The sequence below is a fragment of the Haliaeetus albicilla genome, chromosome 4, assembly GCF_947461875.1.
Source record: "Haliaeetus albicilla chromosome 4, bHalAlb1.1, whole genome shotgun sequence".
Classification (NCBI taxonomy): domain Eukaryota; kingdom Metazoa; phylum Chordata; class Aves; order Accipitriformes; family Accipitridae; genus Haliaeetus; species Haliaeetus albicilla.
The window spans coordinates 47084522-47109723 of record NC_091486.1 but is presented as its reverse complement, the minus strand read 5'-3'; the positions used below and the strand labels follow the sequence as shown (position 1 = coordinate 47109723).

Below are 25202 nucleotides of genomic sequence, written 5' to 3'. Positions count from 1 at the left end.
ACTATTAATGTGATTCGGGAAGCTGGGGAGGAATACTAGGCTGCCTTGCTACCTGCTTATTGTCTTTTCACAGAAAAATACATCTTTTCCCCTTCAGCCACAGCCTCAGCATGCTAGATAGTCCCTCAGCTTTTGCTTCACAGCTGTTGCCTCACTGGCACAAAGAAGGATGTTACAAATACCTTGCGCAGTACCTTTCTTCAGCTTACCTAACAAGGTAACTTCAGCGTAGCTCCAGTTTTTGCTGATGCACATCCTGGTATAGCTCCATTTATGCTGGCACAGGTCTTTTGCGAAAACAGTCTCTGCTGTTGCAGGAACTGGTAAAGTTACCAGCAACATAATTCTCTTTCTACCCGTGCAGTTGGATCAGCAGATCCTTAAGCTTACCAAGAGCAGAACGCAACCACCATTTGTTCACCGATGTTATTACAACTGCGAGGAAGTAGGGTCTTAAAAGGAGGTCATCAGCCGTGTCCTTACCAGTATTAAGCACAGTTGCAATGAACTACTCAGCTACTTGAAGCTATTCTAGATGGTTTTGCAAAGGCCCAGAGATGTATTTTGGAAAATAAAGGCAGTGTATCAAGTGCCTCCCTGCCCAGAGCACAAGAGGGCTGTGATTCGTGGGGGAGCCAGATTTGAAAAGAAGGTGGAAACAGCATGATAGTGCTTCTGCAGAATAGAACAGCTTGGGAGGGACTAAAGACTAACAATAACAACCCCAGAAGACCTAGGGAGGGACAAGAACAAAAGAAAAGTGTTTTGGAAAGTTTCAGCTGACACAGGCCACACACAGAGGCTCAAACATTCTCAGTACCGCACAAAGGCAATGCACTCCAGGCTGCAAAGTCCCCAGCGGGCTGGGGCTGGGGAAGTCAGCAAAGACTTGGGGGGAATGTGTTACTTAAATTAGAAGCAAGAGAGGAGCAAGACTGAGGGAAGATGCCTCAAAACGGGTAAAACAACTCAAACTGATGAACCAAACCACTAGCTGAACAATAGAGAGTCAACCCCCTCTCCAAAAAAGTTTATTTGCAAAAGATATTTGGGGGGGGGGAATCCTTTGTATTGCACGAGAGCCAGTCTGACCTCCATGATTGCTTTGAACCTGGCTTCATGGGCAAGAGCTTCCCCAAGATGATCTGATGTCCTTGCAATGGCTGTTCACGCTGGGTGAAACTCTGGTAATTGTTTATTAATCTTGGGAATGACACCTCCCAGGGAGAACAAAGCACCCAGCCCTGCCCTGGGCACCGGCTTCGACAGGGATGTGCCAGGCTTTCACGCCTGCTGCAGGTAAAAAGGACCCCATGAGCCTGAATTCATTTGTTGCTGCTGCCACGGCTGGCTTCTGTGATCCCACAAACCCATCGGGCAGGTGGTACCCGAACAAAACCACTTGGCACCCAGGGCTTGTTCTGTGAAGATGGGAAGCCCTTGACCTTCCTCCTTGTATTTCATGATGGTTTCCTTTGTCCTGCTGCATCCTCCCTTCGTAATTCTCTTTTTCAAGCCAGGCAAATGCCCTTCTGGAAGCTTTGCACGGCTGGGTGCTCTCTCTGACAGCTGTCCCGCTGGGATGGGATGCCTTCCTCCCACTCCTCTCTGCCCTGCTACTGACGCTTCCGACTAGCTCTCCATCCAAGTTTCTCTCCCGTGTTTTGTCTCTTACTGCAATTGCCTGGGAGTATTTTCAAACAAGCCGTGGGATTAGAGCTGCTGAGCATAAACACTCTGGGAGCTACAACATTTTGATGCCATAGAAGATTCCCTGGACTTTTTCTGATGCACGAAAAGTGATTTATCTCCCCGGACACACGTCCACATGGCTTGTTTTTCAGGCAGGGGAAGGACACGTGGACCACGTGCGTTCAGCAAGACCGTGGTGGAGCCTTGACGATTACGTGGGTACATCTCAGGGTTGCGGTCTCCAATGCAGAAATTTGGAGCAAGAAGCCTCTTTTCCCTTTGTCCAAAGTTTTTGGGGGAGCCTTACTACACGTGAGCACACACTGTACCAAAGGCTACTTCAATATTAAACAGCAAAAAACCCCTTTCATACAAAACCATTACCAGTTTCTGCCAAGGCAATGCTGAGACGTTGCTCAAGGAGCCTACAGCAAAGAAACGAGACACCAGACATACGCCACTGACCGCTGAACCACATGAAAACAGCTCCTATGGCAGGGCTTGCGCTTACCCTGGCAGAAAAGTTTGTGTCATGTGTTTGCTGAAATGGGGCTCCATGTTTTTATTTTACCAAACACCTCCCAAAGTGCCTGAACCGCTGGCTCTGGGAAGCACAGAGGCTTTTCTCCATGCCAGGTGGCTAATTCCCGGGGAAAGATCCCCAGTTTGCTCATCTGAAGGGCACAGCATAGGGCTGGACTGTCCTTGCTGCTGCAACATCGTTAGTTGAATTATCAGTCCCTCCTCATCAGCTCCTGGCTCTGCAAACCTCGTCTTCTCCCATCTTGCTCTCAGCATTGCCAGCCACTGTGTGGACACTGCACCAGCACCATCCCTTGCCTGCATGAACCTGTATCGAGTCCCATGTGCTTATTTTGGCCGTTGAGCACCTTTTCTTCCAGGAAGATCACACCAGGCTCTGCCAGCCCGGCCCTTTCTGTCTCCGTTGCAGGAATAACCGCTTTCGCCACGCCATGAGCACAACCCTTGCAGCATCCGCTATGCAAACAGCGGGCACCGGCTTTGCCGTCTGCCTGTGACAATAAAGCAAATCTGCAAAATTCCCTCCCTGCCTCAGCCTTGCCTTTCAGGCCAGCCCTGTTTTCACTTCAGGGCTTATTCCTTACCAATTTATGCCCCATCGAGCTCAAGGACTAGATCAGACGTCCTCCAAGCAGGTAAGTGACATAAACGAGTACAAAAAGCACCAAGTCCAGGTTCCCAAATTGCCTTTAAATTCACAAGTGAAACCAGGCAAGTTTTTAGCTGCTCCGGAGAACGGCCACCCTGCCAGCCTGAGGAACAGCTTTCCCAGCGCTTCTCAGGAGATCTCCCATGGTCCGTGCAAGCTTATTTAGAAGCCACCCCTTGGGTCCCATTTCTGCTCCCTGCCCAAATCCAGATAAGAAAAGCAAGATTGGCCTTGACTTGTTTGCTGCACATCACTGGGGTGCAGCCTGGCCACGTTATCACCCCAAGCAGGGATGATTCACAACTCACGCGTACAGAATCGAGGGTACGGGGAAAAACAAGCGGTGCAGCTTGCAAGGACTGCTGAAAAAGATGTTTGGGCGAATTAAGTACAAAATCACCTTAGGGATGTCCCCCCCGGTACACAAAGTTGCTGGGAGAAGCCAGCCTCAACCACCTGAACCTCCAGGAATAGTTACTCCCTTGCTGGTTTCCAAGAGGGGAAAAAAAAATTATTAATCCCCCATTTGCAGATTTTTTTGGCAGGATTGATCCCGCTCATTCACATCAACTGCTCAGCTCGGGGAGGAACCGCCGGCTCCATCCCGTTTATCAAAACCCTGGAGATTGGCAGAGATCCCTCTCCCCGTCCCAAAGGGGAACATGCTGGTAGGAAGAGATGCTTTTTGATTAAAAATAAAATGGTACAAATGACACATCGAGGGGAAGCCCTTGCGCTGCGCTTTAACGCTGAGACCCGAGGCAGGTTAGGGGCCCCTGGGCATCGCCGCCCCAAAAGGCAGCATCCCCAGAGACCAGGATGGGGAACACAGCTTTCAGCCCTCTGAAGTGTGTAACGAGGTCTGGCTGCTGCCTCTTGAAAGGTTTTATTTATTTTCATAGTACTTATTAAGCTTTTATTAGAGCAGGATAATCCCGTGCTCAGTGCTATTCCCTGCATCCAGGCTCTGTCGCTACAGGTCCCAGATTTGAAGCGGGAGTTACAATCTCTCTCCAAACCTCCACTCCTGCCCGCAATGATTCTTCCCTTTGTCCCACCGTTGCCACAGACCCGGGAGGGATCAGATAGTTCCCCGTTGCCTGATTTGCGCAGCTGGGTGCCGCAGAGCTCTCCTGCCCCTTTCTACATCACCCCAATGGATTTCCCACTCCAAAAAAGCAGGGGCTTCCTTCTGGAAATGTGCCACCGCCCTGACATTCCTCTGTGTGACTCGGTCTGCTCCCTTCCCTTGTAAAATATAAACCACTTTTAGGTGAATCATAACTCAGCCTGAGCTGTGGGCGAACTCCAGCCAAACTCGGTGTAACCCTCCAGCGAGTCCTCAGTGACCTGCAAACGTCCAGGAGGACTCCAGAGCCGCAGGAGAAACAGTTCCGATGTAAAGAGCCCAGGTCTGCTTTTGGAGCCACTGTGATTAACCCCGACCTGCTCCGCAGGGGGAATACATTGATATTTTTTTTGCATTAGTCTTATGCTTAAGCAGGATAACACCCTCCCTACAGCCTTTCTCCGCTGGGGAAGGCATATGATATAGAAAAGGGCATATATTAAGCAGAAATTGCAAAACTTAAGCTGTTTGTGGTTTAAGTACAGCTTTGGTTTATGAAGAGAGGCTGGGCTTTAAAAAAAATACATAGAAATATCAAGAGCATCATGTTTAGTCTTGGCTGGTCTTGCCAGCAATGTTGGGTCTGACACCTTTTGTGTCTTTCCCCACTGTGGGGAAGCGGCAGGGGCTGCAGGAGGTGGGAGAGGAATAAAGGAGATGCTTAAATTTGGGGAAGGAGGTGGAGGGCAGGGCAGCCAGGGATACCCACTGATTAATGGGCTGTCAGGCTCGAATCATTTAGATGTAGAGATCTTTACCATAATAATGATAACCCCAGTAATTACTGTTATTAATAATAATCCCGTTTAGCTCTTGTTCTTTCCCAAGCGTTGTGGCAACAGGACCTCAGTAACCCTCAGCACATGTCCCTGGGGTAAGTCCTGTCCTCATCCCGAGATGGGGAAATTGGGATGGGAAGGGACTTGGGATGCTCCTGCAAGGGCTTCAGTCCTCTGGGACTCAAATGGAAATTACAGCCCTGGGTAGCAATGAAAGCCAAAACCAATGCCCCAGGGTAGCACGTGTGGCTGGCTGATAAAATCTCATTTCCAGCCCCTAACAGGTGTTTGTGATGATATGATGCGTTGGTGTCTCTGGTTATCTGTTGTGTTGGCATTGGTGCTTGCCACATCGTCCGGACGGCTGAGCAGCTGCGTGTCGGGACACCCCGTGAGCCATTCTTCGGGCGTTTAATCCCTGCAGCTTCTCCCAGGCCGTTTTTTTTTAATCTTATTTAATGAATAAATACGAGTGCTTTCTAAACCCAGCACCATCCTTTAATTATTCCTAATATTTGATGACAACAAACTAATTCCCAAATGATGACATCAGACATTAAAAGCACATCTCCCGAGTGCCAGGTCATTAATATTTCTCTTCCCTCGGTCCGTATTTTGCCTGCTGTAAGCAGTTTTGATATAACGAGCTCAGTGACTGCATCAACTGGCGCAGTGGAAAGGTATTTACCAGCCATAGGCCACCGGGCTGCATTACGGGCTGGGTATCGTTGAAAACTGGGCGTCTAGCTGTCAAGGTGCTCCACCCGAGGACCTCTCCCTCAGAAACACCCCAGGACATTGGGAAATCCAAAAGGGGAGCCTCTCTGACAGCTTCGGCTCATTGCCTCACTCCGCTGACACCGAGTATTCTTGTGGTCGCCACGAGCATCCCTCCAGGTTCAGGATGGGAGGCGGTGGGCTGGAGTGGTCCAGTACTCCCATCACCAGCTCCCACCAGGAAGTTTTTCTTCATCCTGTGTCATGCAACACATGTCAGGCTAAAAACCCCACAGTACAAGCAATGAAAATACTCAGCTAATGGCTTCTGGAAGAGAGATTTAGATAGAGAGCTAAAAATCTATCCCGATAACTGTCTTCTGTGCTCTGGGCTTTGAATGCTGCTCAACCCATCGCTGAGCCCAGCACGGGTTACAAAGTGTGGGGGAACACTGGAAAAGAAATCCTATCGTATCTTTTCCCAAAAGACAAAAATTGTTTGCAAGTTATTTCACATTTAAATTAATCAGGCCAGGGTCTACCTGCTACCTGCAGAATGAAAAGCTTAGCAACGACAGGATTGAAACTGCGCACTTGGGCATGCACAAATTAATGATGCAGCATCCTGCAATTAGCCTCGATGAGCTGCCAAAGCAATCACTGTGTCCTAAAACACACCTGTGGCAGCCTGTACGGGCTTATCGATGCATATTTGCTGCTGTACTCAATACAGATGCAAATATTTGGTTACTAAGGAAGCAATGAATATTGCCACAGTCTCCAGGGAAATGCTACGGCGTGTCTCAACCACTCCAAGTTAGTGGATGCTTCGCACTCGCTCTCAGCATCTTTATCTCTTGCTGCATCCCTGTCTCCTGAGTTCACTGACCTTTTTGGGTTGAACCTGGTGCAGAAGCTTTTGTTTCCAAAATATTTGCATGATCTCCATAGAGAAGCTCATCCCCAGCCCGGGAGAGAGGGGATCGGGATGTGCTGAAGGCAGCCAGCCTAGGTCCATCCTTTGCAGCCCCAATTCACTGCTGACGGGCTGAGGACAAAAGGAGCTCTTTGGCTGTGTGTGAGCAGACCCTCAGCATCCTTCTTTGTGGCTGAACTCTGTTTTGCTGTGCTGATGCACAAAAAAACCCCAAATGTGGCAAAAAAAAGCAATTGGAGCAAAGAAATAGACCTGCAATGGGGGAAGGAGCTGGATTTAAGCAGCAGCTCCTATTTCACATGAGCTGATAGAACTGGTAGAATATATATAGGGGAACAAATCGTAGTTTTAGGAGAAAAGAGCTCCTTTAAAGGCAGTAAGGAACCTGCAGGGAGGAAAAACTGCTGGGTTTGTAAACACTGATGTAACTCATTCCTCCCCCATTATCGATAGCAGCCAACCTGCCAAATATTTTCTGTTTCCGCAGCGGGACGCGATGACCGATGCAATTCTGACGTGATCCAAGGGCTTCCCTTATATGGCTGGAAACGATAACCCCGGTGACTAACCCATCCCTTTCTCCACTGAGTGACACCTCAGAGATGTGCAAAGAGCTGCAGTCTTCGTGTCTTTGTGCAATGACCGGGTGCGTTCAGCGGGGTTTGAGTCACCAGAGTAGTCACCGGGGCAGCCGGCGCATTCTTGCCCGTTTTCCCACGTGCCTGTTGCAGGGCACGGGCAGGCAGGGATGGTTTCTGCTCCGATTTCTCAAGAAACAGCCCCGATGCCGGTGCAACCATGGGAGCGTGCGGGGAAAAGGGGCCGGCTGGAGTCGGAAACGCTTTGCCGGCCAAAAATGCAGCCAGGATGTGGCGGGGTTCATCGCAGCAACTCATCAGCTGCTAATGCCATCACCCTGCTGATGGTCATGCACCATCACACAGGTCTGGGTTAAAAACCATTTTGGGGAAGGCACTGTTAAAAATTCTGCTTATTACAGTAGCCTGATTTGCACAAATAGCCTTATTCAGGCAGCAAACTGCAGTGCAAGAGTAAGAGCCCCAGGTGAGCGATACTAATCTCAATCTAACCACTGAAGCTTGTTGGTTGTTAAATGGCAGCCTCAGAAAGAAGCTACCTCTTGTTACTGCAGAGTCTGGGGTGAATAAATCACCCTTTTCCACCTCTGAGGTCGGCGAAGAGCAGGCTCGGGCAGTTGCTGCAATCCAAGGGAATAAGGGAAGGGATGCAGAGGTTGCCGGGGGCTTTGGCGGAGATGCTGCTTCACCACAACGCTGGAAAGTTGGAGCCGAGGAGGCGTCCCCTTTTCCCGCTGAGATTTCTGAGTTGGGCATTTTCAGGGGCTGGGCAGGGGCCTTTTATGGATGTTAAACTGAAGGAGTTTTGCTTGTTTGTTTTAGAGGGGGATTTATTCCAACACACAAACCATAACTCAGCAGCGATGCACATCAGCCCGGGGGAGCATCACCTACTTGCTGTAACTCAGCACAGTACGTATGCGCTGGTGAGGCTGCTGAGTTTGGTTTGGTTTGGTTTGGCTGGAAAACAGTTACTTTGAAGGAAGACAGACAGAAGGAAACAAGAACTTTCCACAAGTGTCAGACTAACAAAGCCTCAATGTATATAACCAAACCCAGGAAAATTAATATTAAAAAAACCTGAGAGCAGTCCTGAAACAGTTGCCAAGGTTTGTGAGTGAAGGACGCTAACAAAGCAAAGGTAAAATTTGGTGTAAAAATTAAATCCAAGGGTCCAGGTTCCTCAGCCCCCACTCCAGCCTGCATTTGGGTGAAGCAGCTGAGAGCAAAAATTAATGCAGTGCGTTGTTATTAGCATTGCTAGGGGTGGTCACCGTTGTTTAATTGCCACATAGTTTCTGCGTTCAGAAATAGCACCATTTCCCATCCCTTTTCCTCCCTGTCCAAATAGGAAAGGGCTAATCAGTGCTTCATTATTTATATCTGCAATTGGCAGGCAGCGGAAAGCTTTCCACGGCAGGAATCGGAGGAATCCCTACAGGAATGTCCCATGCACCGGACCGCGGCAGCTCGGCACGCTGTCGGTGGCAGTGGGTCAGCTCCGCAGTTGGAAGAGGGATTCCCACTTCTCCAAGCCTAAGCCTAATTAATTGTTGCGATCAATTCAGGCTGATTCACTTTCAGGGGCTGGGATGAAACCGTAGCCCAGCGGCGGAGCGGGATGCTGGTGGTGACTGTATGCATCCCGGGAATGAGCCAAAGCCCATTAGGAAAAAGACTCATTGATTTAACGACCTTTGGATGGGGCCCTGGCGAATGCGTCCTCACTGCCATGGCGATGGGTGCTGCCTAACAAGCAATCATGATATGCATTGTCTCACCGGGCAGGTACAAAAGCATTAATTAACTGGCCGGTTTATCATTCCCTCTGATGTTTTCCTGCTTCCTTAAGGGAAAAAAAATTATTTCTTGTTCAACAGGATTTTCCCAGCTGTTGACCACACAGTTTTACCGGGTTCTGAAATCACCTGGCTCTTTCCAGCATCACCGCTTGCCAGCGAGGATGCCGTGTGCCTAAAAAATGGGAAATTACCCAGATCTGGGAGAAACCTGCTCTTGGTTGGCTTTTGTCCCTAATAATTGCCTTATTATTGGCAGTTTTAGTCTATCCTTGCGCTTTGCAAGTATCGCTGTGAATCTGCAGGAGGGTAAGTGCCATGGAAACGTTTCCCAGTGAGCTGCTCTTTTGTTCTTTAAATACAGCTCTGTTTGATGCATCGATGGTACCCTACATCAGCAGTTCCAGCCGTGCCCTAATGACCAAAGTATTAAAGGTGTTTTCCCATAACCTCAGCAATGAACACAGGTTACAGTCTACATAAACTGAGGCTAAAGCGTTTTTGTGCTCAGTGAAAGATAATCTTTTCAGGTGTTTCTTTGAGTCATCCTTTCAAGAAAGTGCCTCCACCCAGTACCTTTTTTTTTTTTTCCGGGAGGTGCTGAGAAAACATGGGTTTGTAACACATTAACAGAGCCCTTTGAAGAGCCTTCGGTTAGGGTGCTGAGCACAGCCCGCAGGTGCTGATTGAGTTTCAGCAAGTGGATGCTGCTGCCTCTGTAGTTTAATATCAATATTGCCTGGCAAAGCACCGTATTTTTATTTCAAAAACTATTTGAGCGAATAGTGTTACTACAGCTTTACACCAGTGTTACTGAGAGTTTTCTGTGTACTTTGCTTGCTTACAAAGCACCATTCTGATCTGTGGCAGTGCAATGGAGTAATCGTATAATTCAATTAAACAATATCCTTTGATTACCGAGCGGCTCAGAGGTCCAGGAGCAGCGGTTGGGAAATGCTTATTTAATAACTTGTTATAATATCAACATTATTTAGCAGTTAGGCAGGACTCCGCATTCGGATAACACAATTCACCCCTTATAATTTAATGTTATCAATTAGGTGATTTCCCCCACAGCAGTGATACAAAGGCAGAGGGAGCCTTTCCCGGGGCAGAGCGACGCTTCTTCATTTATTGTACGTTAGCCAATTAATCTGGGAGCACACCGAGGGATCAGGAGCGATGGCGGACCCGGTCGCCCCCCCAAAAATCGCGGACCCCCGCCCCCCCTCGGTGAGGCCTCGCTGGGGACACGTGGAGGTGCGCGGCACTGGGGGGAGTGGCTTGAGGGGAAGGGGCGGAGACTGGGCGTGGTTACGGGGAAAGGACAAGGGTGTGGGGAGGGGGCGTGGCCTGGCGGCGGGGCGTGGCCTGGCGGCAGCGCTGCCCGCAGCCCTTGGCGCCGGGGGAGCGGCGAGGCGGAGCCGGGCCCGCCCCGCGCCGGCGGCCGCTCAGTGCCCAGGCAGCGGCGGCGGCGGCGGCGGCAGCCGCAGGATCGAGAGAAGGAGGAGGCGGCGGCGGTCCCGGTCCCCGTCCTCCCTTCTCTCCTCAGCGCCCGCCCCGGCGGCCGTTAGCGGCCCGCGCGCTCCCCAACGGTCACTCCGCCTCAGCCGCGGCGACCGTTAAACCGCCGCTTCCGGCCGCAGCCCCCCCCCCCCCCCGCCCCCCTCCCCATCACCTCACCTCACCTCAGGGGCTGAGGCGGCCGCCGGGCGATGAACTCGCTGCTCTTCGGGGAGATGGCCCGCGCCTTCTCCCCCGGCGCGGCGGCCGCCTCCTGCCCGTTGGGGCCCGGCGGTGGCGGCGGCCCCGGCAGCCCGGCGGCAGCGGCGGCGGCGGCGGGGGGCCCGCCGGTAACGGCGGCGCTTCGTAACGACCTGGGCTCCAACATCCACCTGCTGAAGGGGCTGAACGTGCGGTTCCGCTGCTTCCTGGCCAAGGTCCACGAGCTGGAGCGGCGGAACCGGCTGCTGGAGAAGCAGCTGGCGGCCCAGCAGAGCGAACGCGACCGCCGCCTGCGTTACAAGACCTTCTCCCGCGACCAGGCCGTGCAGACCGACTCCGGTACCTCCCCGTTGCTGCCGCCGCCGGGCCCCGGCCACGGGCTGGCCTGCGGTCCCCTCTCCTCGCCTCCCCATTACAGCCGTTTGCCCGGCACCATCTGGAGCTACACCCAGGTGCGGCGTACCGGAGGCGGCGGGTTGGAGACGGTGCAGGGACCCGGTGTCTCCTGGATCCATCCGGACGGCGTCGGGGTGCAGATCGACACCATCACCCCCGAGATCCGAGCCCTTTACAACGTGCTGGCCAAAGTCAAGCGGGAGCGGGATGAGTACAAGAGAAAGTGAGCGGCTGGGGGGGGGGGGGGTCATGAGCTTGCGGGCGGGGGGCGGGGGGGAGGGATGCGGGCCGCCTGCTCCTGCAGTGCGGGGAAACGGGCGAGTCCTTCCTTGGGGCGGAGGAAGCATTTGGGGAGTGTGGGGAGACCCTTGGGGACATGGGGACAGGCCTCCCCCCACCCCAAGGCTCCCTCCCTGGGGAGGATGCTCCTGTGGGTTTGGGGAGGCTCTTCCTCAGGGGGGGTTGCACCTCAGCTTGGCGTGCAGAAAATTGTAGGGTCCTTCCCTGGGAGGCTGGAGAGCCTCGATCTTAAAAGGGGCATTGTCCGTTTGACTTAAAAAAAAAAAAAAAAATCCTTTTTGGAGAAGGGAAATAATCTGTTATTAATATTGCATTGCATAGTTACTCCTAAATTTAGCTTGCCTTCATTTTCTGGACTAATCACTCCAGTAGTCGATTTCGTGTGCCAGCTCTCCGAAATTAGCTCAGTGCTGCAATATTTGGGTTGCAAATACTGCAGGGGAAGGTTTGCACTCCAAGATGTTTCTCTGAATTAGTCAAAACAAAAGCCCTAACGACAGCCTTTGTAAACCCTGGTAATCTGGAGGTTTCTCTTAGCCTGTTGGGAAGCCCTGGGTTTTTAAACGGTGTTTAAACGGGAGAACCCCGGTGATGGATAGCGTTCCCCTTGGTTTGCTGTATTTGCCTGCTAAACGTAGCTGTGGCAGAGATGGAGGCCAGAGGAGAAAAAAAAAAAAGAAAAGGTAGTTGGGATTCTGCAGGGAAATTCCTGCATTGTCTGACGAGCTGCCTGTCCTTTGGGGCTGGCATGGGCACTCCCGTTTTGGAGTTTTGTCATCTTTAGGCTTAAAATGCGTTTCCTCCTTTCCCAGCCTTGTATTTTTTTCTGCAGAACAAATTTAATCCTTTTTTTTTTTCTTTCTTTTGGAGGCAGCCGGCATTTCTCGGCTCTGTGGCCTGTGAAGCGTAGCTGAATTTCTTCTGTCCAGGGTAACAGGACTGCAGTGTGCTCTTTGCATACCTCTAGTCATCAGCTTTTGTAACAGACCTCTTGTGAATTAACTCGGTTTAGAGAGATTTTATAGGCAGGCATATCTGTTCAAGTAGTAATCTCTGGCCTATTCGTTAACTAAAGTGCTGTCTACTTTCAGTGCATCTTCTTGAAGCTTGTGTGCCTTGATTGCTCTGTATTCTATGGCTGCAGTGCCTACTGAATCTGGATGGAAAAAAAAGTTGGCCTCTTTTTCGGTCTAGAATAGTAGATGCCATCATGGCACGGGGTTGTTTTTGTTTTTGAGGCTGGTACCAAGGAGATGGGAGTAGTGGTGCTTCAGAGGAAGTTGCGCTTGACAGTGGCTTGGTTAAGGAAGATATGTGTTGGGCGTGGGTTATGTGACCAAAAGTTGCGGGTACTTCTTCTTTTCCATGGATATGCGATTTATTTTTTCTTCTTAGGGGAGAGGAGACTTGTGGGCCATTTAAGTTCAGTCTTTCTACTGATACATAGTTGATTCTGTCTGTTCTGCTTTCACTTGCTTGTGTACAGCAAATTGTCACCCCAGAGTCTGTGTATTCAGGTGTGACTGCTTGCACACTCACGGGGATTGCAAAAACCAAATAAATTCACTGGAGCGAAGGGGACCTCTTTGTAGGCAATCGCAAATCTTATTCTCGCCACCCTTCCTGCTCTTGAAACAGGTTTTTCTCCTGATGCTTGAAAATAAAATTTGATTAATACATATCAACATGTATCACACTGGTATTATATCTGCAGTGTGTCTTTTATGGTACGTTCATTACTATGTAATTGGAATGATTATTCCACTCTTCTGTGACCTTCAGTCATCAGATGGACATCACACGTTAAGTTCTTTTGGGGTAGATTGGCTTTTTCATTTGTGGCCTTGAGCACACTTTTGCATGCTTACAGAGTAATACTGTGCTGTTGGAAATTTAATTCTTGCAGTCAGAGTAGATTAGTCAATTCGATTTCATTATCATGAGCTAATGGGGTGTTGCAGTGTTTGTCAGCAATCCTGTAAAGATTGGTACCAATGTTTTCTTGTTTGTTTTTGCAGGGAAGGGATTCTCTGTCATGGCATGTTTGCGTGTACATACGTGTATATAAATATGCACTTTGGGTTTACCTTATCTTGCTGTGAACCCTTTGATGATTGGGTTTTGTTTAGGGAAATGAGCTCCAAGTGGAAAATAAGCCTTGTGCCCATCTCCTGACGGTGCTGTTGGGGCCTGCAGAAAGTCAGGTGTGTGCCCAAGTTTCTAAAGCAGACTTGTGATCTTGCAAAGATGTGCGCGTGTTTGTAAACAGACCGATGAGCACCCCCTTCCCCTAGCAGGCAGGTGGTCCTTTGAAATGGCACTGCTCCAGGTTGCAGGTATCTTTGTGTTGGAAACAACGTGTTTGCAAGATGCACCACAATGTTTTTTATACACTGTTGTTGTTGTTGTTTCACACCAAGAAAATAACCATTTTGCTGAACTCAAGAACCAGCAGAACACAGCAGCCTTTTTGAAGCCATTCGGGCCTTGTAACCTGACTGGTTAAGCCACCAACTCGATATGCAAGAATGCTTAAGCAGATAGTGATACATTACATTTATTTTCTAAAAGAACAGAGGCTTGTTTTCCTTTCTAGGATGACCACTTGATTAAGGAGGTCACAGCGAGCAAATGTTTCTTCTTTGAAATATTTGGCTACCAGGAAGACAGGAGGTAGATGATTACATTGCGAAGTCAGTGAGTACTGCTCAAGTAAATAGTTAGTTTCAAAGACATACAGCTAATATGTGATGTGTCTGTTGTTGTTGAAGACACAAACTCATGGATGTCATGCTTGTGAATTGAAAAATGCAATGGTGGAATTCAGGGGTGAAATAATCCCTTTTGTTTTCTTTCTTCTAAAGATAGCTTTACTGTGACTCTTAATAGTGGAAGATCATCTAAGATGCTCTTTCCAATGAAATCTGCCTGTGCAATTTTGGGGATTACCAATGGCTTAATTTTAGGAAAATATGTTCAACTCCTTTGTTCCATTCCCCAAAATCATTCTTCTTGGACATCCTAACACAAGAAACTGGAGTTCTGAGGTCTAGAAAGTATTAGAGTGTGTAGTCAGTAGAGCACCTAGATCATATTTTACCCAGGCTTTTGTTTGTATCTGAAGTACAAATGGGAAAATGTTCCCCCCTAAGGAGCCCAGCAGATATTTCAGACCAAAATTGCTTTTTTTTCCCCCCAGATGATGTTATACACAAATGGTATATAAATTTGAATCTTTTTCTACTCTAACATGTTGTCTTCATCTTTTTTAGTAATGATCATGATTTTACACTGTGGATTATGACTTCAGCTGTGGGAGTTAGTGATTGGAGGAGATTTATACGAAAAATGAACTTAAAGTTCATTTTTTTTTTTTTCCAAACTGTGCTAGCATTTAGAAGAGCTTTTGGCTCAAATCTTTTGTAACTTTTTATCTGATACTACCCTTTTAACAAGAAAAGGTAAAATCGTCCACTTTGCAGTCAAACTAGCTTAATAAAAAAATACTTTCAGGGTCAGTTATCTGAAAATGGAGGTAAGTGTCGGATTTTGTAAGCTGAAACACACAGGTGAAGTGTGTTTTTTTTCTAGACAGAAAAACAAAATCAGCCATACTGCTTCACCTCCTTTGAGGTAAGATTAAACAGTTGTGGGTTTTTAAATGAGCAGTGTTTGAATCTTGGATCTATCTATCCCTCTGTCTGTGGGTAACCAGCTTCACGGGGCGGGGGGGGGATAAGCAGGTTTAATTGCAGATGTGTGACTGTGCCGCTGCCCTGCAAGGGACTTTGTGTTACTGTGATCTGTTTAGGTTATTTAGAAGAAAAATCCGCTTTCTGAAGAGTGGTTGGGGATGTGAACCAACATGGTCCGTTGTTATGTAACTGCCTGTCCCTGGTTACGTGTGTGTTTTGGGGTCCTTCGTTTAGGCTTCAGGCAGGTGAGCTGAATGGGGCCCCTCAGCATCTCGAATGAAAGGTGATGCCCTGTGTTTCTCTTTGTAAGCATGCACCCAGGTATTTAAATCTACTTGTTTATGGGAAGGGGAGAACAAATGTGCACTTCCCCCCCAGTCAAGTTACATTGCCAGTCGAGGCTGGAGCGCTGACGGTTTGTCTTCTGGCTAAGGCAGGATGTCAAAATGCATGCATATGGAATATGTCAGGCAGTGATGCTGAGGACAGCGCAGAGACTTGGCGAGAGGCGGCTCCTTCAGGCAAGGTGTCTCACCTTTCAGATTCCAGACTTGCACAGAGATCTCCCTTGAAGATCTAAGCGCATCGCTGTGTGTTATGACAGTTAAAATAATGCTGCGTGTGGCCAGCGAGAGATTGCTGACTTGGTGAAAACCTTCTGCTGTCATTCCCTGTTCTCTCTTTTTTTTTTTTTCTTTTAGCTGCAAGAAGGCTGCTGATCTGTCTGTGGAGAGCTTTAGTCTGAACACTTGAATAGATTTGTATATTATGGTTTCAAAATTGTTCTTAATTGGTGCAGATATTGAGTCTGCCAGATGTTAGTCGTCTTTTCCAGCAGAGACTTAACTGTTACTAAGAGTTGAACTGGAAATAATTGTTTTACCTCAGGATGGTATTTCATTTGGAAGATTAATAAAGTCCACTTGAAAAAGAGATTATCTTAAATTTGCTGCAGCTGGAAAGGACAAAGATTATCATTGTCAAAGGCAATGCGCGTCAAAACTAACTGGATCTCGTTTTTTTAAAGAAGGGAACTTAATAAAAATGTGCTTAAGATAAGCCCTGGAGGAATGTCTGAAAACTTTTAAAGCTAAAATATCAGTGGTAACAAGATGCAAATGTTACGCATAGACCCAATAAAAAACAAATAATTTTTTTATCCTTATAGAAGAATGTTACCAGCATGCTAGACTTCTGTCCATGTTTCAATTGGTTACAGAACTGGTAATAATGCAGTCTCTGTGTAAAGCCATATATATATATATATTTAATTCTGGTATTTCTGCTTTTCTTTTTATGTTTTAAAGGGGTAGTTATGTTTCAATGTGGCTTTTCACTGAAATCTAGTGTTCCTTACTGCTTCCAAAGCAGCCATGCAGCCTGGTATTGGAGATTTTTGGATACCCCTTAGAAGATGTGAAGTTTGATGTTAAATGCTCACTCTGGTGAAACCTGAGACTCAGTCTTCAAACGACTTTTTTACTTCCACTGAGAGGACGTGAGTTTTCTTTGTGAAGAACAGTTAAAATTGTCTAATATGAAAAAACTTGGCCATATAACAAAAATATGCATCCCTTGTAACTGTTGGTTGGAAAGCTGTACTGCTTGGAGCTGTGCAAATTAAGCACTGTAAGAATAATGTTTGTTTGGGTGTCAGACATTTTTTCCTTAAATGATGCCATCTTTGCTTCTAAAATGCTGCTGCAAAGACATGCATTTACAATATCCATGAATATCTGGAGCACGCTAACAAATCTCAGATTTAATTTTTTTTTTTCCATGGTATAGCTAGAAACTGGGACTTCTGGGTTGTAGTAACGTAGGAGAAGTTTTGGAAGGAGAGGAGGATGTTTCCCTTTGATCCTGTTTTCTAACAGTGCTCCACAGTGGAACTGGGGCTGTATTTTGTTAACTATTGAAGTAGATAAATCTGTGTGTGTGTGCCTTACTTGAACTGGCTTGTAGTGGGAGCAACCAGGGAGGGCTAAGATATGACTGATTTGAACTAGCTGTCTTAGCTGTGCAAGTCAGCTATTTATTCTGAACTTTATCTTTGGCTAACTATTAACTCTGAATTCTAATTAAAATAATGAATTTGTAGATGAACTAGATTGGATGTGGTGGAGAGAAAAATCACCACCTCGTGTTGTGGTTAGAGTTTCATAGAAACTTGGGCCAGGATCTGTGCTGTATTCTTCAAAGAATAGCTTCCTCTGTTGCAAGAGAACCACAGGACTTTCTGTGTATATTTTGAATTTACCTTTTGATTCCTCCCGTGACTCATGGTGGGAAGCTTCAGCCTTTCTGAAGGCAAAAAACCAGACTTTCAGAGCACGGCTTAAGCGTAGAGTAGGTCTGGGAGCAAAACCGCCCAAATACCTCTGATCTTAAACCCAAATAATCTCTGAAGACCCTTGCAACTTAGGGCTGAGGTGAAAACAAACACAGAAAAAAGTTACTTCTACCTCTTTGTCATCTGTAATCATAGGCTTTCGTTGCAGTAATGCAGTTTGAGTACTGGGCTTGTAGCTAAAGAAAGCACTGAACCCACGTACAGCTCAACAGCTGCTTTTTTGTGGTTAAGGTTTTGTGGTGATGCTCTGCCAGGTCTTATGTTGGCTTCCTGTGTATTCTTTTCTGTGACTAAATTTATTTTTTTTTAGTTTGCTAGAAATATTCACGGGATGTTGTTCTTTATGGTTTAAGTCTCCATCTTAATGTTTAAGACAAGCCTTTTTGTTTGTACAAGAAAGGATGAGATTTTTTCCAGTTTGTTTTTTTAAAACACAAAGTTTAAAAACTTAACAGTATGTATCTGTGTGCTGTTTAGTCTAACTGAAGTTCTTCTGCAGCCTTGTGACCTCTCCGAACTAAAACTTATCTTGTTCCCAGAACCCTGAACTGATAAGTAATAAATGGTAATGAAAGGCAATAAATGGGACAGCACTGATTTTGCTTAGTAAACAAGGCACAGGGAAATCGTATAGTGTGTGGCTATGCTTTTAAACCAGTTTTAAAACTCTGTTCTGCTCTGCCCCACCATACGCCTGGCTTCTATAGGGTATTTTCTGTGTTTTACTGTCTCCAGTTTTGTTTTGTAGGAGTGGTCTCCAGCTGCTTTCATGTGCTGTTATTTTCCTGGTCACATTTTTCTTGAGTTCCTATGCATGTACCTCCCATTCTTGCATCTGAAGTGAAGGAACTTGCCTCCATTTTATTGTACTTTTAGAATAGGGGGGAAAACTAAGATCATTTTAGTATGGCGTTAGCTTGGACACACTGGTAGATTATTGAATATCAAGTATATTATTAAAATGCCTTGGTTTGGGGTTAGAGGTGAATGACCATAGTTAGTGACCTAGAGATGCCCATGCCTGCTGATTAAGGAGGAGTTGTTTAGGAGGGTGGGATTTGATTGTGATGCCAAAGTAAGTAATGTGTATGGTGTTTTATAATCCCTGTCTGTCACCTAGTCTAGGACCAGTTCTCAGCAGATCTTTCTGCTTCAAAGTAGGCTTAAAAAAAGCAAGGTGATAGAACAGTGCCTGCTAGCGTGTTACCTGGATTGTACAGGTTGTGCTAGAAGTTTGTGAAAATGTCGGAAAGATTCAGTGACTTTTTCTAGTACTGTTGCAGAAAGTGGCAACTGGGAGGCATATACTTTAACCATGACAGGATTAACAAGGTGCTTAATTTAATTTTTAAAAGGCTTTTGAAACAATTAGCATTTGTTTAAAAAACTTAAAATGTGTGGGAATCTTTCTGTTCTGTTTCATTTGCTGTGAGCAGTGTTGATCCATGTACAAAAATGACATCAACTCTGCCTCTGGATCTACTTCAATAACAAGAGCATCAAGAGAGCTCGGGGAGAATGGTGCTCTGTGCCCATTAATGATGCGTCCTGCTTGTTAATGACACAGAACATGGACTAGCTGCATTGTTACTGTGTGAAAGTGAATCACAGATGATGCGTTTCTTCAGCCTTTTGTTCAAGCATTTCCACCCTTTAACTCATCTACACGTGACTTGATGGTTACTGGACTCAATTTGGAAGCATTCTGCTCAACTCAGATGTATCCTGCCTCCCCCAAAAGATTGTTAATTTGAGTCCCCTTCAAAGTAGATTTTGGGACTGAACGTAGTCATGTCTGCTTTCTGTGTCACGGCTTCAAAAATAAGCTCACTGCTGCATTTTGGAGCTTGTTCTCACTGGAGAAATGTTCACTTCTCCCTTTTTTGGCCTTTTCTGTCTGGAAACCACCAACATGCATTGCTTTAGAGAAGGGTTTTAGGTGTATGTGATCAAACGGATGGCTTGCATTGCTACTGCTAGTAATGGGGCTCCAAGTTTAATCTTCAATCTGATGCTAATTTCAGTGGATTTATTCTGAATTTGCACTGAAATACAATGGAAAGCAAAACTTGGCATTACAGCCTGAGCCTAAACTCCATGTAGCTTCACAAATCTCTTGGTGCTATGGAAAAGCCAAATGTTTTGATTTCCCAATCTTAAATGGTTTCCCAAATCTGAATTCCCTGAATTACAAAGCCTCTGTGAACAGGTAGACTTCCGATCAAGTTCTGTATTGTACGGTTATCAGTACACAGGTGTGCCACCGCATTACAAACCCAATTTTGTTTGCTTTGAAATGTATGGGGGTTTTGTATATGTAACCAGCGATCAACATTAGTTGAAAGACATGACAGCTCATAGACCCTGTACTAAAAAGAGGAGGAATTAACTTAGTCCTCTTCATGTGGGTAAGAAAACGTATTAATTTACAATAGCTTATTAACAGAGAACATAGATGCTGAAGGAAGTGATGATGTATAATAGGATGGGATCCCCCTTTACCCTTAAATACAGTAGATGTGTTTAGTCCATGCAGTGACTCAGGCTGGAATTAGAGATCAAAGGGATCCTAGCTCACTATTTATTCCAAATCAGTGGTTTCAATGGAAAATATATTTCTGTCTGTGAATTCTTACAGGTAAAATTTGTCTGCATGTCTCTGAGGGGAGAAAATAGAACTATGTCTCTTTTGGGGGGTTGTTTTTTTTTTTTTTTAAATGAAGGTTTCTCTGATACAGAGACAGAATTTAAATTTAGCAGGCCCATGTCTGTTCAATCAAAGAAGTCAAGCCCTGACAAGTCAAATCTAGTTAAAAAGAATACTAGGTATTGGTGTAATTTTACATAATTCTGTAGAATGGCATGAGTGCATTAACATTGATTGTAATGGGAATATTTTAACATTAATATTATGTCAAAAAGCTATTGTCATTAAAACTGCTACAAGAAAATCCCCCTCTTGTAGGTACAAAAAAAAAAAAAAAAAAATCTTTATTTCCCCCCCTAAACTTTTCAGTAAGGTTTTGACCATATGGTAAAGCATTGGGCAGTCTGGATTCTGTTCCTAACTCTTCTATTGAATTTTTTCCCAAATGACTATACCAGAATCACCTCACCTTTGGCTGTTTCTGTCGTCCATGCAGTTTTGAAACCTTTTTTTTAATTTTTTTTTTTTTTAAGGGAGAAAAAGGGAGTGCAAAGCACTTCAGAACTCCTTAATGCCCTGGAAAATGTTTTTCCACTAATCTGTATTCTTAACCAGAGTGTAGAACTGCCGGTTGTCAGTGGGAGACCAGCTTTTCTTGTTAAAAGGGACAAAGTGACCCTGGGAATGAAGTCCCACTTGCAGAGATGCTGTACAGAATTTTATCCTTTCAAGAATGGCTACGGGACGCAAGTAAGCTCATTTTGTGATAACTATCCCTGAAGGACAGCAAGCTCCTGGTGGCAGCATGCGATGAATCTGCAAATAAACCCATTTTCCTTCATAGCTTCTCTTCCCCTTTTGGGCATTAGATCCTTCTATCCATTTATATGCAATGCAGTCAGACTCTTCCCTGTTAAGTTTCAATGGCTGGAAGGAATTTACTGTCTTCTCTACTTATTATTTTATGTGGGAGACCGTAGGATCCTTACAGTCGTTATGTCAAGGTAGGCCATATTGCTATGGGTGCTGTGAACTAGGCGTTGGTGTGCTGAACTAGCATCATTTTGTTTCAGCCCTGAAAGAGGTGTCATCCTATTTTCAAATGTACAGCCTTTCTCTTTTTCCAGCATTCAATGAAGCATTAATTACTGTTTGATCTTTCTCCTATGAAATTCACAATGAGATACAGCTCTAGACCCGTGAGCAGGGATTTATTCCCCATGGTGAGCTAGCATGTCTCTGTGGTGGTGTGGGCTTTGATTTAGGTGGGGTTTGGGTCCATGACTCAGCCTAATTGTCCTGTAGTTGTAGGGGAATGAGGTCACTGTCTCAGTCACTCTGTTCCTTTTCACTGGCCTTTTGCATTAGAACCAAGTTTGTACTGGAACTCTTCTGCTGTCCATCTCTTCTCCTCCGTAAATAGCACAGGGTTGCCACTGCCAGTAGTTTATATCCTCCCACTAATAGCAATCTGCAGTGTTTCAGGCTGCCTTAAAATTGGATTTCATTTGTGAAAACTTGTCAACCTCCACTTTCTTTGCAGCGGCAGGCAAACTGAGCTTACTCCCTTTCAGAAACTAGATGAGGCTTCAGTAAGTCTGGGACTAGTATCTTCGAGGGCATTCCAGTGTGGGCCAGTGTTCATCAAGTTTTGGTTTTTTTTCATTGTTTGCCTGTGAGTTTAAGTACTAAACAGTTATGTTCTTGGGAATTCATGCAACTGAGACAGCAAAACCAACTATTATGTTTGTGTGAATTTAAGACTTATCTGCCTTTGTACAAATATTTAGAAATGCTTAATCTTGAATTTTATATCCTCCTAGCTGTCATCTTTATTAATTCGCTTCCATCTAAATGGCATAGCACCGTGGTTTAATGGTAATTCTGTAAAGGCTAGTCACCATAATTAACTAGGAATACTAAACTATATTAATCTGCCCATTGTACTAGAGGTGATTAAAGCAGCTTAAACAGAGTGAGCATCCTTATATTTCTTGAAGGACCGTGTGAGGAGTACTGTGTATTTCCTGAAGTGTCATAGGAGCCTTTGAAGAGCAGTTTATTTCTTAGCCTTTGTTAATACTTGTGTTCTTAGAATCCTGATGCTGCACACAAAAGCTACACTTAAATATATTTACCTTTACAAAGGTGACAGAACTCTTACAATGTAGATAAGACAATGGATATATAGGAGCACTATTGGGAGACTCTGCTACATACTAGCTATGTGTACCACCTGCCTTCATGACTCCTGAAAGCAAATAAGTATTATCACATTTTAATAAACGGTTCCCTTGATCTTGAATAGGTTCAGTAAAAGTATTTAGTATTGGGGCAGAGATTAAGATGACTTCTAGCTCTCAGTTTTGAGGCTGCTGCTTAAAGGATGTGGAGGAAGAGGGAGGGCAGATGGAGATAAACCTAAAGACAAGGTAAGGAGAGCAGTGAGCACTTCAGCTGCAACTTGCAATTATTCTTGGCATTTCAGGCTGAAGAACTGCAGAAGTGAATGAAAATGTTGTGTTAATACATTCCAGCAGGATCTCTGGTTCCTTTCCACAGAAGAGTAATCCTGGTCTATTATCACTCAGTCTTATCAGAGCCTTTCAGAATTAGTTTGAGGTGATAACAGCAGGGTGGTTATAACATGGCTAGCAAAGGGAATGGCTAGATATAGAAAGCATTTACTCATGAACTCCGTAAGTCAAGTGAAGAACTTTTATGAGAGAGGATGTTAAAATACCAGTGTTTTGAACTTAGTACATGTTACATTTTAACGGCTAAGCTTAGCTAGTTGTACATTTAATTACATAGTTCAGTATTTCTTTACAGAAATGGAACAGTTTTTCCCTAAAATGGATAATTTGCCTGAATACTGAAATGAAAGAAGATGGGAGTATCTGTTGAAAAGGAGGTGGGGTTTATGTGTAAGTAGATTGCAGTAGGTGTTGAAAATGGTGCTGTCTGTGATCATTTTGTTGTGCCAGTGATGTATTTCTTTTTCTTTTAAGGTCACCAGCTAGTCCAAATGTGACACATCCTATTTAGTCTGATGAAAGCAATCTTTCAGAAATCCCAGTTAAACTGATAGCCTTTTTTCAGCTGTTAACTGTGGAAATGAGGCAGACATCCTTGGCTTGCTCTCCAGAGTAATACTGGGCTTTGTGCTGGCTTTACTGTGAAAACTCCTCTTCACAAGAGATCTAGCTGGTGATCTGTTTGGTGGAACTCAACTTGAAGACCACAGACTCAATGGGAGCATAAATGTTCCAGGGCCAGAAAGTCCCTGCTCCGTCTGGAGAGCAGGAGACCCACAGTGCAGCAGCAGCATTCAAAACATCCGGGTTTTCCTCTTCATAACAGATTGCTGTGAGGTCATAAGGCAGTACTGAAAAGAAATAATCCTCACCCTAGATGGGAAAAATTTCCTGTAGTTAAAAGCTTGCTAGATTACTTCTCTTAGAGCTGTGATGTAAGAATCTTCCATGTAGTCATGTGCATCAGCTGAGATAATGCACTATTTTAACTTGGCAGCCTCTAAGAGGACATTCATGAAAGCTTTCACTAGGTGTTTATAGAAAATAGAAAGGAAATTCATGCCACAGAAGTTTGCCTGTACTTTCCGACAGCTTAGCGTTAGATCTTATTATGGCTTTAAATCTCTTTTGTAACTACTTGTCTCCTCAGCTGCCAGACTTTTGGCAAGGTATCTGCATTTTGCTAAGAGTCCTTAGCAGCAGTAGGAGGCGAGAAATTACAAGTGAAATGTTCTGAGCACCATAAAAATACAAATGTATTTTTAAAATGGTGATGGTGTATATTAGAGCATGCTTCTATGACACCTTTTTAAAGTTGCTGCAAGGCTAGAACTATATAGAATTATACTCCTTTGTTACAGTAAGCGTTCTTGACTATAAGCAGATTTCAAATCTGTTTTATTGTATGCTTTCTTTTTCTTATTCTTTTTCCTCCCTCCCAAAAGCCCTCCTCCATACTAATATTTGTATCAGCTCTTGAAGTGTCTCCTGCATTCTGGGGATAAAAAAATACGGGAAAGAGAACGGAGAATTAGGGGGGGGGGGGGAAGGAAAAAAGGAAAGGTGAGGGAAAGGGGAATGCAGTTGTCTATGGAAAAGTGTTGATTCTTCTTGTGCTACTAAAGACTAGTGGGAGAACCTTGAAAATCAGCTCAAGTCTCAAGTACTGCATTTTTTGTAGAAGCTATGAAGCTCTTGGGGTGCTTGGCTTCAGAAACACGTCGTGTCAAAGTCTGATGTGGTTGTGTGTGCTGGTAATCTTTTTACAGACCTGTTAGATTTATTAATGGGTATTTTATATTACTCTTCTAAAATTAATGTGCTGAAGTGGAGGTAAAGGACTAAGAGTTTGAAGTGAGTGTGCTAGGGAGAAGAGAAACATGATGGGACCCCCCTGCTTTAGAAACCACAGATTATCAAGGTCAGATCACTAGTTAAATTTTTAGCATGGAGGATACGAGTTGAAAGTCATATTTGGTGGCAGGCTGCAGAAAGCTTTTATTTATTATATATATTTGCTTAAAACTACCTAGTGTGCAGTTTACAACGGTATGGAGGTTTTTTTCTAAAGTACTCATGGTAGTAGTCTTTGTATCTTAGCAAACTATTAAAACTGTAGTGAAGGCCTGGAATAAGATTGATATTTCCGACCCCCCACCCCCGCCACTTTTAAGCCTGTGAAGCTTCAGATTCTGGGACAGGCGTGCTGGTGCCTATCTTCTGCTGTTTAAATACATTTGATTAAATTAAGAGCATTAAGCAATTTTTAAGTTTCCCTAAACAATGGATGGATTTTTCTGTGATTATTACATGAGTCAGTTATAATAATCCCTTTTCATTGTGCAGTTTCGTTGCTGAAACTGAGCACTGAAGTATTGTTGGTAACTCCCTTATAAACAGCCCAACTTCCAATTTGCAGAAGAAATTTTTCTCTCTCCGTTCTGTCCTACTGTAGCCTGTATTTATTTCAGTAATGATGGGGATGTTAGAGATGAGCTGTCCAAAGGAATCACATGGCTTTACTGGGACACCGGGATAATAGCATGCAGTGTTCCCCAGTTCAGACTCCTCGCGCTGACTCCCCTTTGTCTGTGCAGGGTCTCTGAAAGCTTGTTTTGACCTTTTCAGTGAAGGAGACTGCAATTCTACAAGTTTCTCAAATTAGCACTTGTACCAGGCTATTTCTGTATGTTGACTGAAAGAAT

The 25202-nt window shown here is 45.2% G+C and overlaps 1 protein-coding gene and 1 long non-coding RNA gene across 3 annotated transcripts in view; both read left to right on the top strand.

The window, feature by feature from the left end:
• The first annotated feature begins 2995 nt into the window (after positions 1-2995).
• On the top strand, positions 2996-10109 carry LOC104314989 (uncharacterized). Its single transcript, XR_011324463.1, has 3 exons — positions 2996-3552; positions 6934-7092; positions 9906-10109. It is a non-coding gene; the product is annotated as an uncharacterized lncRNA (long non-coding RNA).
• A 120-nt stretch (positions 10110-10229) lies between these two features.
• IFFO2 (intermediate filament family orphan 2) overlaps positions 10230-25202 on the top strand; it is a 43773-nt gene continuing 28800 nt past the window's right edge. Inside the window, exon 1 of one of the 2 annotated variants that reach the window (XM_069782373.1) lies at positions 10230-11188. In XM_069782373.1, the coding sequence (XP_069638474.1) occupies positions 10560-11188 (629 nt within the window). In that variant the 5' untranslated portion in view covers positions 10230-10559. The remainder of the gene's footprint in view (positions 11189-25202) is intronic. The other variant, XM_069782372.1, reaches the window with a different exon arrangement.